The 21,362-nt window shown below is 42.7% G+C and overlaps 1 protein-coding gene across 1 annotated transcript in view; it reads left to right on the forward strand.

Annotated features, from left to right (window-relative positions):
- LOC129818755 (alpha-mannosidase 2-like) overlaps positions 1-21,362 on the forward strand; it is a 67,437-nt gene that overhangs the window by 42,987 nt on the left and 3,088 nt on the right. The window contains exons 10-21 of the mRNA XM_055874964.1: positions 3,851-4,036; positions 4,285-4,399; positions 4,960-5,027; positions 5,249-5,414; positions 5,667-5,897; positions 9,325-9,447; positions 9,800-9,914; positions 15,133-15,266; positions 18,975-19,116; positions 19,419-19,552; positions 19,773-19,964; positions 21,231-21,344. Of these exons, the coding sequence (XP_055730939.1) occupies positions 3,851-4,036; positions 4,285-4,399; positions 4,960-5,027; positions 5,249-5,414; positions 5,667-5,897; positions 9,325-9,447; positions 9,800-9,914; positions 15,133-15,266; positions 18,975-19,116; positions 19,419-19,552; positions 19,773-19,964; positions 21,231-21,344 (1,720 nt within the window). The remainder of the gene's footprint in view (positions 1-3,850; positions 4,037-4,284; positions 4,400-4,959; positions 5,028-5,248; positions 5,415-5,666; positions 5,898-9,324; positions 9,448-9,799; positions 9,915-15,132; positions 15,267-18,974; positions 19,117-19,418; positions 19,553-19,772; positions 19,965-21,230; positions 21,345-21,362) is intronic.

The following is a 21,362-nucleotide window of genomic DNA, read 5'->3' on the forward strand; positions in this document are numbered from 1 at the left end:
ACTAGCTAACTAAATAATAACACAGATTAAACATACACACTTCATACATGATTAAAGTTCTCTAGTGGACTGACACAATATGGTGGCTTTTAACATAACAACATGGAGAGGGAGAGAGAGAAAAAGAGAGAAAGAGACACTTATCATTGATACATTTTCAAAAACTATTCTCACAGTAATCATATACTTTGCACACGAACCACCACCCTTTTGGAATAAGAAATCATGAATGTATTTATGTGTGAATGTCTTTGTCCGTCATGTAGTCCTGAACAGACCATTAAGAGTTCACTCTGTTCCATTCGCTCCTGAAGCTGCTTATTTGAAGATAGGCAAGCCAGCCGTGTCGATGGTTCCAGTGGGGTAATGAGAGTAGCGCACTACGGTGATTTGAGGAGAGTAGTACAGTTGGATGATTTGAAGAGTAATAGGATGGTCCCACTTAAATTAACTTTTCTAGATATTTGACTTAGGACAGCTAATCAGCTGTACCAGTGATTGTCCGAGAGGGGAGTTTTCTCCTCTCTTCACCTCGTGTTTATAGTCAGAGTTTGAACCACTTTACATGCACAGCTGCAGCTTGGCGATATTCTGGTCTAGTCTGGGAGGTGAGTTTATTTTTTCTTTACCTCATGTTGAGGTTCAAAGTTCCAACCATTTCAAACGTGTAGGCTACCGCCTCACGTTTTTCTGGTCTAATGTTAATTTCGTTACCAATCCTTTTATGCACTCTGGCCGAAGTGGATGGTTCCGTCAGTCTGACTGTAACGATGTGCGCTGAGAGTTGGGAAGCAAGTTCAGGGAGTGAGTTTTTTAATAAATAAACACACCATAATACAAAAGGAGAAACATGAACAACACACAGACATGACACAGGAACAGAAACAATCACGCCTGGGGAAGCAACCAAAGGGAGTGACATAAATAGGGCAGGTAAGCAAGGAGGTGATGGAGTCCAGGTGAGTCTGATGAAGCACAGGTGCGTGTAACGATGGTGACAGGTGTGCGCCATAACAAGCAGCCTGGTGACCTAGAGACCGGAGAGGGAGCACACGTGACACTGACACACTCTCTGACCTCACTCAGGGGGTGTCTACTTTATGTACAGTTTATAGGAGATAGATTCTCTTATGGCTCCTAAAATCACATTCCTACTTAATACTTTCATAATTCTTCATATTATATGCATGTATTTGATGGAAACTTGACAGATAAAGGGGATATACTTTCCAAGTTACAGTATTTCCTTTATACCATTTTTAATGACATCACAAAATAACAATCCATTTGAAATGATTATTCACCACTGACCATTCCCCACGTTCTTATGTTAGAAATATTGTTCCAGTATTCGCTTTAGAAACTGTTAGAGTTTCGGCGGGAAGACTGTCTGTTAACAAAGGGATTCCTTTGGTTAATACTGGAGAGGACAAAGGAGAGTCCTCTCCTCCTGTAATTTACAACAGGGTGTGAACTGTCAACCCTCCAGCAGCTCCCTCCCGCCTTCTGTGGGTGAGAGAGGGCCTGGCTACTGTCATCCACCGCCAAGCTGATCTGACCCATTCTGATTGTCACAGGGCAGTCAAGTCACTATGCGTGGAAGCCAGGACATGCTAAATTTGTTTATGTTCATTAACGGTCAATTACCATGAGAACGGCAGTTATTTGCTTGACAATCACCGACTGACAAAATGTCATTACCGCCACAGCCCTATCTAGAGAAAATGAAAAGACCTCTATTTTAGGAGAAGAGCAGCTCAGTTTTCATTGTTGTGGCTCGGGGGTTAAACAGGTTCCATAACACAAGCTGAGACTCTGATTGCAATCAAATACGGGAGATTTCCAACTGTGGTCAATTTGGAGTACTTTTCTTACGCTCTTGGCCCATGATGACCCATATATCAACAACTATTTGTCACTTCACTGAATGCACTGAAATGAGTGAACAAAGCAAAAGTTTTTGCAATGGAAAACAAAAGTCTGTGGTCTTATTGGACAAATCATATACAGTGCCTTTGGAAAGTAGTCAGACCCCTTGACTTTTTCCACATTTTGTTAGGTTACAGCCTTATTCTAGAATTGATTAAATTGTTTGTTTTTCATCTCATCAATCTGCACACAATACCCAATAATGAAATAGCAAAAACAGGATTTAGACATTTTTGCTCATTTATAAATATTTTTAAACTGAAATATCACATTTACATAAGTATTCAGACCCTTTACTCAGTATTTTGTTGAAGCAACTTTGGCTGCGATTACAGGCTTGAGTCTTCTTGTGTATGATGCTACAAGCTTGGCGCACCTGTATTTGGGGAGTTTCTCCCATTCTTCTCGGCAGATCCGCTCAAGCTCTGTCAGGTTGGATGGGGAGCATTGCTACACAGCTATTTCAGGTCTCTCCAGAGATGTCCATGCTCTGACTGGGCCACTCAATGACATTCAGAGACTTGCCTCAAAGCCACTCCTGCGTTGTCTTGGCTGTGTACTTAGGGTTGTTGTCCTGTTAGAAGGTGAACCTTCACCCCAATCTGTGGTCCTGTGCGCTCTAGAGCAGGTTTTCATTAAGGATCTCTCTGTACTTTGCTTCGTTCATCTTTGCCTCGGTCCTGACTAGTCCCCCAGTCCCTGCCACTGAAAAACATCCCCACAGCCTGATGCTGCCACCACCATGCTTCACCACCAGGTTCCCTCCAGAAGTGACGCTTGGCATTCAGGCCAAAGAGTTCAATCTTGGTTTCATTAGACCAGAGAATCTTGTTTCTCATGGTCTGAGTTCTTTAGGTGCCTTTTAGCAAACTCCAAGTGGGCTGTCATGTGCCTTTTACTGAGGGGTGGATTCCATCAGGCCACTCTACCATAAAGGCCTGATTGGTGGAGTGCTGCAGAGATGGTTGTCCTTCTGGAAGGTTCTCCCATCTCCACAGAGGAACTCTAGAGCTCTGTCATTGTGACCATCGGGTTCTTGGTCACCTCCCTGACCAAGGCCCTTCTACCCCCGATTGCTCAGTTTGGTCGTGCGGGCAGCTCTAGGAAGAACTTCTTCCATGATGGTTGCCACTGTGTTCTTGGGGACCTTCAATTCAGCAGAAATTTTTCGTTACCCTTTCCCAGATGTGTGCTTTGACACAATCCCGTCTTGGAGCTCTACGGACAATTCCTTCAACTTCATGGCTTGGTTTTTGCTCTGACAGGCACTGTCAACTGGGGGACCTTATATAAACAGGTGTGCACCTTTTCAAATCACGTCCAATCAATTGAATGTACCACAGGTGGACTCCAAGTTGTGTACACATCTCAAGGATGATCAACGGAAACAGGATGCACCTGAGCTCAATTTCGAGTCTCATAGCATAAGGTCTGAATACTTATGTAAATATTGTATGTGGTCCCGTGTGGCTCAGTTGGTAGAGCATGGCGCTTGCAACGCCAGGGTTGTGGGTTCAATTCCCACGGGGGGACCAGGGTTCAATTCCCACGGGGGGACCAGGATGAATATGTATGAACTTTCCAATTTGTAAGTCGCTCTGGATAAGAGCGTCTGCTAAATGACTTAAATGTAAAAATGTAATGCAAATGTATTTCTGTTTTTTTATTTTTAATACATTTGCAAACATTTCTAAAAACCCTTCACTTTGGAATTATGGGGATTGCTGTAGATTGCTGAATATTAAAAAAAAAAAATAATAATTGAGAATAAGGCTGTAATGTAACAAAATGTGGAAAAATTCAAAGGGTCTGAATACTTTCTGAAGGCACTGTAGCATCTCCCTGTTCAAAACGTTTCCTATCTTGGTGTCATGGAAAGGCATACTGAAGAAAATAACTATTCTCTCTGTCTGTCCTTCAGGGCTGCTGAAATCATCTACTCCCTCACCCTGGCCAATATTAGGAGGTCTGGGAAGCGGAATGATTTTCCGGCTGTGGAGAATTACAGACTGCTCACTGAAGCCAGGAGGAACCTGGGCCTGTTCCAGCACCATGACGCTATCGCAGGCACCGGCAAGGACTTGGTAGTGATCGACTACGGTACCAGGTATCACTTTTTTTTATATTGCTTGTTTTATTCATTTTCATTGTCTTATTTGATGGGGAGAGATGCAGTTCAAACATGAACACACGGATTAATCAATCATTTAATGGATTGCACCGACATGGTTTTGTGATTCTTACCAGCATCGTGCTGTAGACATTGGTTAAATGAAAGTGAAACACTATATATTTGACTCAGAAATTTGACTGCTTTCCTCTGGGCATTTAATTAGAACAAATCTCCCTTCTCAGATTGTTTCATTCCATTTTGAATTTGAAACAAGTGATCGTCAACTCTGCTCACTGGCTGGTGCTGAAGGACAAAAGTGCATACAGTTACAATCCCTCAAAGGCCTTCCTTCAAATGGTGAGTGGAAAAAAACATTGGCGTTTTAATTTCAGTGTTGAAACACAAGGTAGTTAGTTGATTGTACATTGCAACATTTCAGATTAGTATAGTGATTTTCAAAGGGTGACAGTTTATGGTGGTGGTGTAGGGAGTGAAAGGCATGCAATAGCTACATTTGAAGTGTTTACCAGACTCTACTTTCGGCCAAATCCCTGAAGGAGGCACAACATCAGGATTTGAATATGCAAATTGCCCGGGCAGGAAGTCAACATCAATTTTCAGAGTAATGTAACCTCTTCCACTTCCTTGTTTCGCTACAGCAGCCGAAAAGACGCTTGATATGCATCTCACTCACCCAAACCTAATGAAAATTGTGTTCAAGTGAATGAGCCTTAGATGTTTAAATAGCTTTTCCGTTTTGAAAACCATGACCAATACCACAAAAACAAAATTAAATATTTTGGGGGGAAATGAGTCTATAAGAACTGGATATAGCCTGTGGACTGCCTGTTGGTGTAGCTATACCAGATTGGTGTTCTTTTGCAAATCAACTCTAATCTCATGCACATTTCTCTCAGGATGATATCCAGCCTGCTCAAGATGCCCTGCCTCGAAAAACAGTTCTGAAAATCAGCTCACAGCCTAGGTACAAATCTTCCTCCCTTTTCCCTTTCACATTCTGGCTGATATTATGACCCCTTTCATATTGCAAATATGATTTAGAATAAATACAGGAAGTTATAGTCTGGTCAGGTTGAACAACATTAAACCTGATGACAGCTGTGAAATCTTTTTTTTATGACCAATTTGCCTTTCAGACTTTTCAAAGCATTAGCAACTCGTACCAACCTGTCTATTTTCCTCCAGGTCTGTGGTCATCTACAACCCCACGGAGCAGGACCGCACGTCAGTGGTGACTGTGTATGTGAACACTCCCCACGTGCGTGTGGTCACAGACCAAGGTCATCCCGTCCCCGCTCAAGTCAGCGCTGTGTGGGACGAACCCACCACAGCCTCCACAGAGGCCTTCCAGGTACAATTGTCAATTTTTTTGTCATCAGTGTTTGTATTTAGCCTTTATTTATCCATGTGAATGTTATTTATCGATATTTTTTTATAATGGCAGTGTCAGGTAGGACTATGAGGTCACCACAGAGATTAATTGGAGATTAATTGGAGATTGATTACCAATGTGTTACCAGTTCATAGTGTTTTTTATATTTTTATGTTCATGTATGCTTTCCCCCACATTATCTCATGTTATGGTGTTTTCTCTTGGGCTCAGTTGTCGTTCATAGCGCAGGTGCCAGCGCTGGGTCTTGGGGTGTACCAGTTAGGTAAGGCTGCGAGCGGCAGAGCAGAGACTGCAGAATACGTCTTCTTCAGGCAGAGCGGCGAGCTGTCCGTCAACATGAAGCACTTCACGGTCAACATCCCCCAGGACGCCTCCACCCCCCTCAGCATCCACAACCCCCACCTCCAGGTCTGGAGCTCCACCACCACCGGCCTGATGGAGGTAAGACATACACAGTAAAGCATAACATAGCATAGTTTAGTAAAGCATAGCATAGTAAAGAATAGCATAGGAAAGCATAGCATAGCTTAGTAAAGTATAGCATAGCTTAGTAAAGCATAGCACTTCACAACACAGCAGGGCATAACGCAGAACTCCTGCAAAAGTGCTATATAATTAAATACCAAAAACTACGTTTTAAGTGAGAAGTAGGCATTGGTCTGAAGCCGAAAAAGAAAGGAAATTCACACAAGCACCACAATGCGTACTTCACCCATGCTCTACCAAGGTTTTCCAGCACACAGCTTTGACCTACTACGGTAGCTATGTTGGTCTATTGTACTTACAACAATGTGTAGGCAGGTTGCTTCAAACCTTCTCAAACAGCCTAATTCATACTCTTAGAGGAGGTGGTCCCAGAATAATGTGATTTGTACCACATACAAGCTAATGTATTGCATTCTTCCCACCCCACACTAAGACCCCCATTCCACTACCTTTTCATGCTTTTGTTTTATTATATGAAAGCAAGCTTTGCTTTTATACTTACAACACCATCAGGCTTGATCGAGTGAGCTATTTTGTCTTGTAGTAATGTGGTGCCTGCCTGTATTTCCTTAAACCTTTATTTTAACAATACATGTCATTGAAAAAGACATATTTCGTAACATATTTTGGAGTGAGTAGGTACCCAACATAAGAACAGGAGGTGGTGTGTTCGACTCAGTCACTCATACAGATATAGAGGTCTATAGAGCATGTCTGCATTCCGCACTTCTGTCACCGTTAGCTTACCTGTGTAGTATTTACAGAACCACTTGTTTTTCAAACATGGCCCCTGTTTTATCAACTGCTGTGCTGATCAATGGGCAGTTTATCGCCTTTGTCAAAAGACTATGTAGCTTAAAGTAATACGTGTATTTTGTATTTATTTTTGCATTACAGATGATGACGCTACAATAATACACATTTAGAATAGGCCTGTATCTGAAAAATACAGACATACTAATGATATATATTATTTTAATAGCAGGACACTGCAAAGTCCATTATCCCTCTGAATAGTATGAATTAGGCTGTTTGAGAAGGTTTGAATCCAGAGCAATCTGCTTTCACATCGCTGGAAGTAAAATAGACAAACCTAGCTACTGTAGTAGGTCAAAGATGTAAAACCTTGGTAGAGCATAGGTGAAGTACGCATTGTGGTGCTCAGGTGAATTTCAGATCAATGCCGACTTCTCACCTAAAACAGTGTTTTATTGTTTTTCATTTCCAAGGTTTTTACACCAGAAGGTGACTACTACTGAAGAAAGGCATAGTACTACATTACCTGTAAACAACAATGAGTTATTACAAAAAACGAGATTTACAATCAAATGTACATTCATCAGATATAGTAAACGTTGTACATACAATTCAGGCATGGCCACGATTGCTCTCGAAGAGCTACAAGGTTATGCAGGCTTTCTTGTTCAAGCACAGTTCTACCACACCTGTACAAAATATTTTTAAGAATACATATTTACAAATCTGACATTGGATAGGCGGTCTAATCCTTTAGCTACAAATGTTCTTAGTAATGTACACAGCAGTCCAACTCCAGTAAAAGAGAACACATTCCCACATTTATAAATGGCATCTATCCTGGCCATTAAGCAGGCGGGGGCATTCCCTGCAGCACGAAGATTGGTGTAGAGGTCCACTGCTCTTGTGTGCACGTCAGGAGAGGGGGTAATCAAATGCTTGTTTAACAATTCAACTGCAGAGCTGATAAGTCTGCCTATGCGCAAGTCTCTGCCATTAAGCAGTGTGTCCCTGGGATGTACCGTAGGGATGGCGTGCATCTGACGGATGAGGGCAACGACGTCCTCCTTGAGAGATTGAGAGCTGGTCTCTCCACCGTTATCTCCTCCGTAGTAGCAAGACGCGCACTCTAGTACTACGTACACGTCACACTCCCTGTCCCTTGCCACTCAAAAATGCCCAACAAACCCAAATTCTCGTTTTAAGAGACCCCTAATAAATGAAAATTAGCACACACCGTGCGTGCACGCAACAGTGTGTGTGTCGGGAAAGGGAGGGGAATGTCAAAAACTATACACGAAAGAGAATGGTCAAAATCTCAGGACGGTGACGCTAACCTGTACGCTACAATCCCTGTTAGCTAGCTTATTTGTTTGTCCTCTGATTACACACAAGTGTCCAAGTCAGCAGTTTACACAGATGACTTCAGCCATATGAAAAACCTTCCATAGCAAACTATACCTAGCTAGCTAGCACCCTCTTTTTGCTTCTCATCCAACTGGTTTTAGCTAGCTAGCTTCAGCTGCTAACCTTCTACTAGTTAGCTATTACTGTTGCGCAGCAGCCGAGTTGCTCAACCTGGTTTTAGATCTCTGAGATTCGGCTGAAAAGATGTTAGCATTGTCAGAAACTATACAAAAAGGTAGCACATTGTTGGTTTTTATTGGGCAGAAATGTGAATCAGGGGTGGCAGGTAGCCTAGTGGTTAGAGCGTTGGGCTAGTAACTGAAAGGTTGCTGGATCAAATCCCCGACCTGACAAGGTAAAAATCTGTCGTTCTGCCCCTGAACAAGGCAGTTAACCCCGGTAGGCCGTCATTGTAAATAAGAATTTGTTCTTAACTGACTTGCCTAGTTAAATAAAGGTTAAATTAAAATTAAATGTGCATGCGAGGGCAGTAAATTGTGAATTTAATAAAAACTGTTACACCTACAAACATATTAAATCCAAATGGATATAAGTCACCTATCGACATCTAAAAACTGAGCTAGGTTTGGGCAAAAAATTGTCTGACAACCCTAACGTTAACAACCCTGTCAGAAATCCGGTATAGTGGTTCTCGGTAATGGCCGGACGGATCATGACGAGAGGCGGGGAGTGTGTTTAGAAGTTTCTTAGACATTGGTGTCATATTGGCTTAGATAGGATGCTAGAGAGATTTGAATTTACATTGAGCTTCAATCAATCCCATACTATAGTCGTGGTGACCGACGCGACAATAATTCAAGCCTATTCTAATATTAGCACTGAACCAGAGTCATGAAGTATTTAGTGACTGTGACCTGCACTGAAAGGTCGCAAGGAATGTATCACACTTCTAGACTGTTAATGGTACTGACATGGTATCAAACCAGGGTCGTCTGTGTGACAGAGGACTACATTCTTCCTCTGAGCTAAAGCGTAGGCTTGAGTTCTCGGAAACAAAACAAGTCTTCAGGTCTCAGGCGAGATTAGTCGTCACACAAGCTCACCACGTTGTTCACAAAACCACCTCAACAACACAGGATACAGTCTGTGTAGTATTACGACGGTTTATCCGTCAGCTCTCTTTATTCATGTCAAGCTGCCAATGTAATGGTGATGATGCAAGTGTTGAATCCGACCTTCTTCTGACTGACGTCCTCAGAGATTGAAGCTGAAAGAGGACGGCTCAGAACACCAGATCAAGGTGGAGTTTGCGTGGTACGGCACAACCAGCAACCGAGATAAAAGCGGAGCCTACTTGTTCCTTCCCGACGGGGAAGCCAAGGTAACTCGGCAACTTTATTCAACATGATTGATTCTCCTTTGTCCAACGTGTAGCGTTACAGCTGCACTGAAACCTTGTAAAGAAGAGAGTGCTTTCAGCTCTTACAGGAAAGGGAAAGGAGATACCAAGTCAACTGCACAATGGAATGCATTCAACCGAAATGTGTCTTCTGCATTTAACTCAACCCCTCTGAATCAGAGAATAGTTCTGTTACCACAGTTTCCCTCTCTTTTCTCCCTTATTTGTGCTCCCTTGCCGGCACACTCTCTGTAGGGGGTATTATTGGCAGAGGATGGATGGGAGATGGTGTTATGAGTGGTTTGATCCCCGTTGATTTTCTGTGCTCCTCCAGATGTACTCTCCCGCTCGGCCTCCAGTGATACGGGTTACCAAGGGATCTGTGTTCTCTGAGATCACCACTACCTTCGACCATGTGACGCACACTCTACGCCTCTATCATGTTCAAGGTAGTGATGGAATGTGTGTGTGTGTGTGTGCGTGTGTGCGGCCAATCTGCAATTGACCCCATACAGTGTTAGACCTTGATCAGTGACATCAACTGAAAGCAGTTGTACAAACAGGCATGAGACCTTTGTATCTTTGTATTTTGTATCAAAATCAGAAGAACAGAAAGTTGAAACATCAAAAACACTCTGAAATGTAATGTTTGTCTTTGAAATGGGAGAAGATCCAAAACCCTGTCTGTAGATGTGTTAAAGGAATTTTGATTCCTGTTTATTAACCAATTCAATTAAAACACTCTGCCCATAAATAAGAATTTGTAAGATAATTATCAGCATAAAATGGACAGATACCAGTCTTAAAATCAATCAATCAATAGTGTTTATTCTCGAGAGTACTGAATCATAGTACAAATTACATCAGGTTATATAATAAAGATGATGTCATAGGTTTTAATGTCCAACCTCCTCTCGGATACAATGGCAATACAGTTCGAGTTCTCATTACTGTCTGCCACCTGTTAAACTATCTACAACCAACCCAAGGTCTTTCCCCTCCCTGGGTAGAGACATCATTCTAGCCTGTCTGAAGATAAACCCATTCTTTCTAAACAAGGAACACATAACATTCAACATTTATGAGTTATAATTCTAAGTCAAATTTATACATATTTTAGTCATTAAACACAAAAATCCCGTAACAAGACGAGCCCCACGAAGACTCCCTCAGTGAGCCTACTAGGATAGTCAAGAGAGAAGGAGAGAGAGTGCAAAACCTTTTGAATGGCTCGCTTTCGTAGAGAAAATCTGTGTTGTTCTGTTGCGTGCTTGTCGATAAAAAGGAAGCTGCAGTCATGCTACCCGGGAGAAGGAGCCCCTGAAGGGCTGCATGTCATCACACAGCCAAACAGGCCTTAATTGGACCCAGCATGCAGATTTCTTACTGAAGAATGGTTTCATTGCATATTTTGACCTGAGGGTACAGTATATAGAGATACAGTATACATGTTGCGAGACGTATCACTATAGTTGTAATTGACCCATTTGGAATTCTTCACTGTGACATTGGTCCTCTATTAGTGTATTTACGATATTTAACGGCTCAATGTTGAGACCCAATTTACTTTTACTGCTTTTGCATTCACCCAAAGTCTATGTACTGTAACTGTGGATTTTTTCTTCTTAGATATATTTATTCATGTTTTGCATTATTTCTGGGGGTATGTTTATTTATTTTTTCATCTGAAGAACTGGGGCAAATTTGTTCAACTGTTTTTTTTATTTCTCCTCTCAGTGGATTAATTAAGTTAGGTATGTAAAATGATATCAAACAATGTAAGATGTATTCCCAAAAAATGTACAGTACCAGTCAAAAGTTTGGACACATCTACTCATTCAAGTTTTTTTTGTTTAAAAAAAACAACTATTTTCTACATTGTAGAATAATAGTGAAGACATCAAAACTATGAAATAACACATATGGAATCATGTACAGTCGTGGCCAAAAGTTTTGAGAATGACACAAATATTAATTTTCACAGTCTGCTGCCTCAGTTTGTATGATGGCAATTTGCATATCCTCCAGAATGTTATGAAGAGTGATCAGGTGAATTGCAATTAATTGCAAAGTCCCTCTTTGCCATGCAAATGAACTGAATCCCCAAAAAACATTTCCACTGCATTTCAGCCCTGCCACAAAAGGACCAGCTGACATCATGTCAGTAGGGCAGCAAAGAAGCCACTTCTCTCCAGGAACAACATCAGGGACAGACTGATATTCTGCAAAAGGTACAGGGATTGGACTGCTGAGGAAGTCATTTTCTCTGATGAATCCCCATTTCCGATTGTATGCGGCATCCGGAAAAAAAGCTTGTTCGGAGAAGAAAGGGTGAGCGCTACCATCAGTTCTGTGTCATGCCAACAGTAAAGCATCCTGAGACCATTCATGTGTGGGGTTGGTTCTCAGCCAAGGGAGTGGGCTCACTCACAATTTTGCCTAAGAACACAGCCATGAATAAAGAATGGTACCAACACATCCTCCGAGAGCAACTTCTCCCAACCATCCAGGAAAAGTTTGGTGTCGAACAATGCCTATTCCAGCATGATGGAGCACCTTACCAAAAGGCAAAAGTGATAACTAAGTGGCTCGGGGAACAAAACATCGATATTTTGTGTCCATGGCCAGGAAACTCCCCAGACCTTAATCCCATTGAGAACTTGTGGTCAATCCTCAAGAGACAGGTAGACAAACAAAACCCCACAAATTCTGACAAACTCCAAGCATTGATTATGCAAGAATGGGCTGCCATCAGTCAGGATGTGGCCCAGAAGTTAATTGAAAGCATGCCAGAGCAGATTGCAGAGGTCTTGAAAAAGAAGGGTCAACACTGCAAATATTGACTCTTTGCATCAATTTCATGTAATTGTCAATAAAAAGCCTTTGACACTTATGAAATGCTTGTAATTATACTTCAGTATTCCATAGTAACATCTGACAAAAATATCTAAAGACACTGAAGCAGCAAACCTTGTGGAAATTAATATTTGTGTCATTCTCAAAACTTTTGGCCACGGCTGTAGTAACCAAAAAAGTGTTAAACAAATCAAAAATATATTTTATATTTGAGATACTTCAAAGTAGCCACCCTTTGCCTTGATGACAGCTTTGCACAATCTTGGCAATCTCTCAACCAGCTTCACCTGGAATGCTTTTCCAATCATCTTGAAGGAGTTCCCACATATGCTGAGCACTTGTTGGCTGCTTTTCCTTCCCTCTGCGGTCCAACTCATCCCAAACCATCTCAATTGGGTTGAGGTCAGTGATTGTGGAGGCCAGGCCATCTGATGCAGCACTCCATCACTCTCCTTCTTGGTCAAATAGCCCTTACACAGCCTGGGAGGTGTGTTTGTCATTGTCCTGTTGAAAAACAATTGATATCGCTGCAGAATGCTGTGGTAGCCATGCTGGTTAAGTGTGCCTTGAATTGTAAATAAATCACTGACAGTGTTACCAGCAAAGCACTCCCACACCATCACACCTCCTCCATGCTTCACGGTAGGAACCACACATGCGGAGATCATCCATTCACCTACTCTGCGTCTCACAACGACAAGACGGTTGGAACCTAAAATCTTAAATTTCCACCGTTCTAATGTCCATTGCTTGTGGAAAGTTTTAAGTTCCTCGGGGTACATATCACGGACAAACTGAAATGGTCCACCAACACAGACAGAGTGGTGAAGAAGGCGCAGCAGCGCCTCTTCAACCTCAGGAGGCTGAAGAAATTCGGCTTGTCACCAAAAACACTCACAAACTTTTACAGACACACAATCGAGAGCATCCTGTTGGGCTGTATCACCGCCTGGTACGGCAACTGCTCCGCCCACAACCGTAAGGCTCTCCAGAGGGTAGTGAGGTCTGCACAACGCATCACCGGGGGCAAACTACCTGCCCTCCAGGACACCTACACCACCCGATGTCACAGGAAGGCCATAAAGATAATTAAGGACAACAACCACCCGAGCCACTGCCTGTTCACCCCGCTATCATCCAGAAGGCAAGGTCAGTACAGGTGCATCAAAGCGGGGACCGAGAGACTGAAAAAAACAGCTTCTATCTCAAGGCCATCAGACTGTTAAACAGCCATCACTAACATTGAGTGGCTGCTGCCAACATACTGACTCATCTCTAGCCACTTTAATAATGAAAAATTGATGTAATAAATGTATCACTAGCCACTTTAACCAATGCCACTTTATATAATGTTTACATACCCTACATTACTCATCTCATATGTATATACTGTACTCTATACCATCTACTGCATCTTGCCTATGCTTTTCGGTCATCGCTTATTCATATATTTTTATGCACATATTCTTATTCATTCCTTTACACTTGTGTGTATAAGGTAGTTGCTGTGAAATTGTTAGGTTAGATTACTTGTTAGATATTACTGCATGGTCGGAACAAGAAGCACAAGCATTTCGCTACACTTGCATTAACATCTGCTAACCATATGTATGTGACAAATACATTTTATTTCATTTGATTTGTGTTTCTTGATCCAAGCAAGTCTCTTCTTATTATTTGTGTCCTTTAGTAGTGGTTTCTTTGCAGCAATTCAACCAGGAAGGCCTGATTCACGCAGTCTCCTCTGAACAGTCTATTTTGAGATGTCTGTTACTTGAACTCTGTGAAGCCTTTATTTGGGCTGCAATTTCTGAGGCTGGTAACTCTAATGAACTTATCCTCTTTTTAATATTCATATTTAACTAGGCAAGTCAGTTAAGAACAAATTCGTATTTACAATGACGGCCTACCCCGGCCAAACCCTAACGACACTGTGTGCCGCCCTATGGGACTCCCAGTCATGGCCGGTTGTGGTACAGCCTGGAATCGAACCAGGGTCTGTAGTGACGCCTCTATTACTAAGATGCAGTGCCTTAAACCGCTGCGCCACTCGGGAGCCCTCTGCAGCAGAGGTAACTCTGGGTCTTTCTTTCCTGTGGCGGTCCTCATGAGAGCCAGTTTCACCATAGCGCTTGATGGTTTTTGCGACTGCGCTTGAAGAAACCTTTTTTTCCCGCATTGACTGACTTTCATGTCTTAAAGTAATGATGGACTGCCATTTCTCTTGCTTATTTGAGCTGTTCTTGACAAAATGATGGACTTGGTCTTTTACCAAATCGGGTTATCTTCTGTATACCACCCCTACCTTGGTCACAACACAACTGATTGGCTCCAACTCATTAAGAAAGAAAGAAATTCCACAAATTAACTTTTAACAAGGCACACCTGTTAATTGAAATGCAATTCCAGGTGACTACCTCATGAAGCTGGTTGAGAGAATGCCAAGAGTGTGCAAAGCTGTCCTAAAGGAAAGTGTGACTCCTTGGAAGAATCTCAAAAATAAAATATATTTTGATTTGTTTAACACTTTTTTGGGGATATTACATGATTCCATATGTGTTATTTCATAGTTTTGCTGTTTTCACCATCATTCTACAATGTAATAAGTAGTACAAATAAAGAAAAACCCTTGAATGAGTAAGTGTGTCCAAAATTTTGACTGGTACTGTATGTATTCCCAAAAAGTGTATTCGGAGACTCACTAGAAGTATAATTAATATCTCGAAATCAAGCCAAAAGAGGAAGGAAGCTTATAAATATGTGCTGTGAATATGCTCTGTGATTGTGTTAGTGTTCTCTCTCTCTCTCTAGGTGTGGAGGGCCAGGCGGTGGAGATCTGTAACTCGGTAGATATAAGGGGGGAGTTCAACCGTGAAATTACAATGAGGTTAACATCCGATGTGGACAGCAAGGATCGATTCTTCACAGACCTCAACGGATTCCAGGTACTGTTACTGTATGACCTGGCTCTCTCTCTCTCACCCCTCCCCTCCCTACTCAGGCACTGCCCCCAGATCTTTCAATGAGTGAATGAGAATTTTATTTTGTACACACTGAAGAATAAGTGTACAGGTAAAACTGTCACAGCTCTTCGAGGGCTTACTTAATGAAAAAAGCCACTTTGAAAGGAAATGTAGCCCTACAGTAACCACTGATATTTAAGATAACACAGACACATGCATAGAGTAAAGAAAACACGGACAAAGAGCAACCTTACACAAGGTATACACGGAGGAACATTTTCATTTGAATTTCAAGTAGGAATGCACAATTACAGCCCAGTCCCTAGCTCTCCAGTTGCGAGAAAGCACTCCACAATATAACAGAGCCATATATACCAGAGCAAATACTGCTTTTATTGCTTCTGAACTGGAGATTTCTATGCGAGACTGTGCATGGACATTGAGCCTGTCAACAGTTACGACATGAGCAATTAACTATGATACAAATGGCTAGTAGCATTAGCTTGACATCAAATGTACATAGAAACTGGCTGAATGGGGGTATATTAGCTGTCCAAATTCGTAGAAATTACTTCATGGACGTCTTCCATTTTATCATGACAAAGTTTTGAATTGAAAACGAAAGCTGAAATGCAGATTTAAACGATTCCATTTTGTTCAGGGGAGAATCTTTCGACAGATCAGTGTTTGAGCGCCCTTGCCTTTTAAACACTGTGCCATAATTCTAGTGAGAGGCAGTGTTTCCCCTCAAAATCTCAATTTGCGTGTTTTTGGCAGTCGGACCTTACTTTCAGTGATTAAGAGGGATTTACTGCCATCAGAGATTAAATATTTTTCCCCCCGACATAAAACGCTTCACGCAAACAAACAATAAACAACCCAGCTGAACAGCTTCCCGTACCCATACCCAGTCAAAACAAAGACGGTCGGCTTAAGATCCCACTCAACACACTTGCTCACTGGTGATTCAATATGTGTGGGGCCCTGAGTTTTTCCCTTGTAGGATCAACTCTGGGCCCTTGTTGAAGCCTTTAAAACTTCTTAGGGATAGGCATCCCGCAACTTCCTGTGAAACTGGAGGGTGCGCAATTCAAATAAATAATCATAACAATCATGGATATTAAACATTTAGGTACATATAAGTGTCTTATATCGGCTGAAAGCTTAAATTCTGTCCGATTTACAGTTGCTATTACAGCGAAAACATGCCATGCGATTGTTTGAGGACGGCACCCCACATCAAAATATTTTTCCACTGGTACAGGTTTCATACATTCACAAATAACGATTAAATGTTCACTTACTTTTTGAAAATCTACCTCTGATTTGTCTTCCAAAGGGTTTCAGCTATAACATGTAGTGTCGTTTTGTTAGACAAAATCCTTCTTTATATCCCAAAAAGTAAGTTTAGTTGGCGCCATCGATTTGAGTAATCCACTCGTTCAACATGCAGAGGAAATCTACCCCTAAACTTTGTTTCAACAAGTCAAAATACATTTCTATTCACTCCTCAGATACCCTAAAATGTAATCAAACTATAATATTTCTTACGGAAAGAAGTATGTCCAATAGGAAACCGATTTTAGCAGTGGGGTACTGTCTTCATGGGGCGCGCAAACACGATTTTTCAAGACTGTGCCCCTGTACTAAAACTGATATTTCTTATTCGTTTTTGAAGTTACAAGCCTGAAACATTGAACATAGACTACTGACACCCCGTGGAAGCCATAGGAATTGCATTCAGGGAGCTAATTTTCAATATGACCTTTTACTTGCTTTTCTAAGAGGATGGTCTCTGGAAAAGAAAATTCTGGTTGGTTTTTCTTTAGATTTTCTCCTACCATATCTATTGTGTTATATTCTCCTACATTATTTTAACATTTCTTCAAACTTCAAAGTGTTTTCTTTCCAATGGTACTAATTATATGCATATCCTGGCCTGAGCAACAGGCAGTTTACTTGGGCACGTCATTCAGGCGGAAATGGAGAAAAAAGGGGCCTAGCCCTAACTAGGGCCTTGAGGTTTTCCTAGTCAGGTCACATGGTTCCTCGACATCACCTTGATATGTGACCAGAGACGGAAGAGGAAGTGAGACAGCTCACTCGCTCCTTTTATCTGGTTAATCAATTAACTAAGCAGACCAGACCCAGCTGCTATCGCAATGGTGCCTATGGGAGAGCCACCCCTTAAACAGACCGGAACTGGGACATTTTTCTTTTCAATGGTAAAAGTCATCAAATCAAATTTTATTTGTCACATACTTCGTAAACAACAGGTGAAGACTAACAGTGAAATGCTTACTTACGGGCCCTTCCCAACAATGCAGAGAGAAGAAAAAAAAAAAAATCGGAAAAAAATTATAACACAATAAATACACAATGAGTAACGGTAACTTGGCTATATACACAGGGTACCCGTATCGATGTGCAGGTGTACAAATGAATAGAGGTAAATATGTACATATAGGTAGGGTTAAAGTGACTAGGCAACAGGATAGATAATAAACAGTAGCAACAGCGTATGTGATGAGTCAAAAGATTTAGTGCAAGTAGCAGAGAGAACAGTCAATGACTTGGGTGGCTGGAGTCTTTGACAATTTTTTGGGCCTTCCTCTGACACCGCCTGGTATAGAGGTCCTGGATGGCAGGGAGCTCGGCCCAGTGATATGCTGGGCTGTACGCACTACCTTCTGTGGCGCCTTGCGGTCGAATGCCAAGCAGTTGACATACCAAGCGATAATGCAGCCAGTCAAGATGCTTTCAATGGTGCAGCTGTACAACTTTTTCCAGATCTGAGGGCCCATCCAAATCTTTTCAGTTTTTTGAGGGGGAAAAGGCATTGTCGTGCTTTCTTCACGACTGTGTTAGTGTGTGAGGACCATGTTAATTCTTTAGTGATGTTGACACCGAGGAATTTGACGGTCTGGACCTGCTCCACTATAGCCCAGTGGATGCTCAGCCCTCTGTTTCCTGTCGTCCACGATCAGCTCCTTTGTCTTGCTGACGTTGAGGGAAAAGTTATTGTCCTGGCACCACACTGCCAGGTCACTGACATACTGACATCCTCCTTATAGGCTGTCTCATTGTCGTGCGGGGCCGCGCAGTCATGGGTGAACAGGGAGTACAGGAGGGGACTAAGCATGCACCCCTGGGGGCTCCCGTCTTGAGGGTCAGCGTGGCGGATGTGTTGTGGCCTACCCTCACCACCTGGGGGCGGCCCGTCAGGAAGTCTAGGATCCAGTTGCAGAGGAAGGTGTTCAGTCCCAGGGTTGGGAGCTTAGTGATGAGCTTGGAGGGCACTATGGTATTGAACGCTGAGCTGTCTTCAATGAACAGCATTCTCACATAACTGTTCCTTTTGGCCAGGTGGGAAAGGGCAGTGTGGAGCTCAATAAAGATTGCGTAATCTGTGGATTTGTTGGGGCGTTATGTGATTCGGAGTGGGTCCAGGGTGTCTGGGATGATGGTGCTGATGAGGGCCATGACCAGCCTTTCAAAGCATTGTGCTACGGGGCGATTGTCATTTAGACAGGTTACCTTGGCATTCTTGGGCACAGGGTCATCTGCTTGAAACATGTAGGTATTACCGACTGGGTCAGGGAGAGGTTGAAAATGTCAGTGAAGACACTTGCCAGCGCACGAGTGGGACATCTTCATTTATCCACCATCTTTGATGTGATTTTCTCGCAGATCCAGCCTAGAAAAACCATGGCCAAACTTCCCCTCCAGGCAAACTTTTACCCCATGACCAGTATGGCCTACCTTCAGGACCCCGGGACCAGACTGACCCTGCTGACTGCACAGTCCCTGGGCTCCGCCAGCCTCAAGAGTGGTGAGTGCAGGCCGGGGGATTTGTTTTCTGTTGTCTATTGGAAGGAGGGCATCAGTACTTTAAGTGTCCAGGAAAGATGACATCCCTGCTCGGTTCTAAGATTACCATCTGTACAGTGCATAGTGGCATCTGCTATTTTGGCACCAGGATGTGAAAAGGAGAGATATGACTTGATTTAAAATAAGTGCAGTTTCTATCGTGCTGTTTCTTGCCAAGCTATAAATGTATATATACATTTCTGTTATGTGAACAGAAGGCAACGTGATATTGAAATAGATCAACTTTGACCTTTTCCCCTCCAGGCCAATTGGAGGTGATCATGGACCGTCGGCTGAACCAGGATGATAACCGCGGGATGGGCCAGGGCGTCCTGGACAACAAAGTTACTGCCAGCTCCTTCCGCCTGCTACTGGAGAAGAGAGCCAAGACCGATGGGGTACTAATACCAGGAATTTGAAGCAATTTTGTCATTTTCGTAGTTACTGTAGTTTGTAGTTCTAGTGTAGGTTTACTGAAGTTCACTGACAATGGAGACTTGATTAAGACGATTAGGGTTCAAACATGGTCATATAGTACGTTATGATCAATCCTCTCTTTTCCTAGTTACTTTTGCACCTGAGTATTGCCCTAACCCGTCCCTGCTTTGATATTTCCAGGGGGAGAAACCCTCTACCCTCAGCTACCCGTCTCTGCTGAGTCACGTGTCGTCGCTGTACCTGAACCACCCTCTGATCCCCATGGCTGTGAGCACGGAGGCAGAGTCCCTGTCTCTGTCCCCCTTAAGCCCTCTGGCCTCATCACTGCCCTGTGACGTCCACTTGGTCAATCTACGCACCATCCAGTCCAAGGTAAAGATTTTCGTATTGCTACATAATCATTTATTCTCTTTTCTCTCTGTGGAGCATAAGGCCGCAACAAGCCTTACATTCTGTTGCTCTTGTACCTGTGTAGTAATGTTTTCATTTACCTTGCATTTTCAGGTTGTTACCTAGTGATTTAATCGTTGCGTTGTACTTGCATATTCATGGCGTTCGAGACATTTGTCGAACGAACCGCTCCTTATTCCCCAAAAGAGAAACGCTCACGTCATTTGCTACTGTATTCAAACAATGAATTACTATGTAACATGTTAATACAATGTCGTTGCTACAGTAATTACAGTGGTACTACATAGGAGCAACTCCTTACAAAGAGTTACCGAGTTTTCTAAAGTGATGACTGCACCGCTGTGTTCTCATAGTCATTGTCTTTAATATGATTAAGCTCATCCCTGACTGTATTGATTACCCTGGCTGTATGGAATACTGGCTTAATTGCTTGTTAGGACAAAACACACACTCAGCACTCCTCCAAGGGGGCTCTCCATTCATTTCCTTATATCATCTCTGTAAATACACTACATCTGTATGTTGTAAGTCTTCGATGATCTCCTCTTTGTTGCTGCATGGCCCATCAACTCTGATGATACCGCCGTCTATCATGTCAAAGATCGAGCTAATTGTTCCGGGATCTGCCGACCAATTTGCTCAATCATCGATTGTAAAGGCACGCTCGGACATCCAATTTGACTCTGAGAACAAATCAAAAGAGGAGACGGGCAGAATCGTTGAATGTGTTTTCGACGAGGGCTTTGTACTAATTTATACGAATACTCACATGATGACACCGCTGCCGCTACTACTAACACACTTAGTATGCACTGTGGCATCTCCATATACTCAGCCAGGAACTGTGGATGTAAAATGAAACGGTTCTGAAAGGGGGATGAAATTGACTGCAGTCCGAACCTGGGTTCAAATACTATTTAAAATCTTTCGATCTTTCTTGCTTGTTATTCCAGATAGGTGGGGTGGAGTTTGCGGTATTGCGACTATTCTATTGGTCCATTCAACCAGACTAGCTCAATCAAGCACAGATAAAGTGTTTGAAATGATGTAGAACAGTATTTGAACCCAGGGTCTGTTGCAGAAGCAGCTCCTCGAACATGGCTGTGGAAATGCAGCTGACCTGTGAAAGGGTGGTCTCTATAATTGCCCCAGTGTTTAGGCTGAAGGGAGGGGGGAGAACAGGAGGGGTCTTTATGGGGACTGAAGCGTTTCTCACTGGTCCTACAGGAGGAAGGGGGTGGGCCGTCGGACGAGGCAGCTTTGATTCTGCACAGAAAAGGCTTTGACTGTGCCCTCTCGAATAGGAACACAGGGCTACTGTGTGCCACCACGCAGGGGAAGGTAAGGCCTGCCACACAC

The sequence above is a fragment of the Salvelinus fontinalis genome, chromosome 21 (assembly GCF_029448725.1).
Source record: "Salvelinus fontinalis isolate EN_2023a chromosome 21, ASM2944872v1, whole genome shotgun sequence".
In the NCBI taxonomy this organism is placed as follows: Eukaryota; Metazoa; Chordata; class Actinopteri; order Salmoniformes; family Salmonidae; genus Salvelinus; species Salvelinus fontinalis.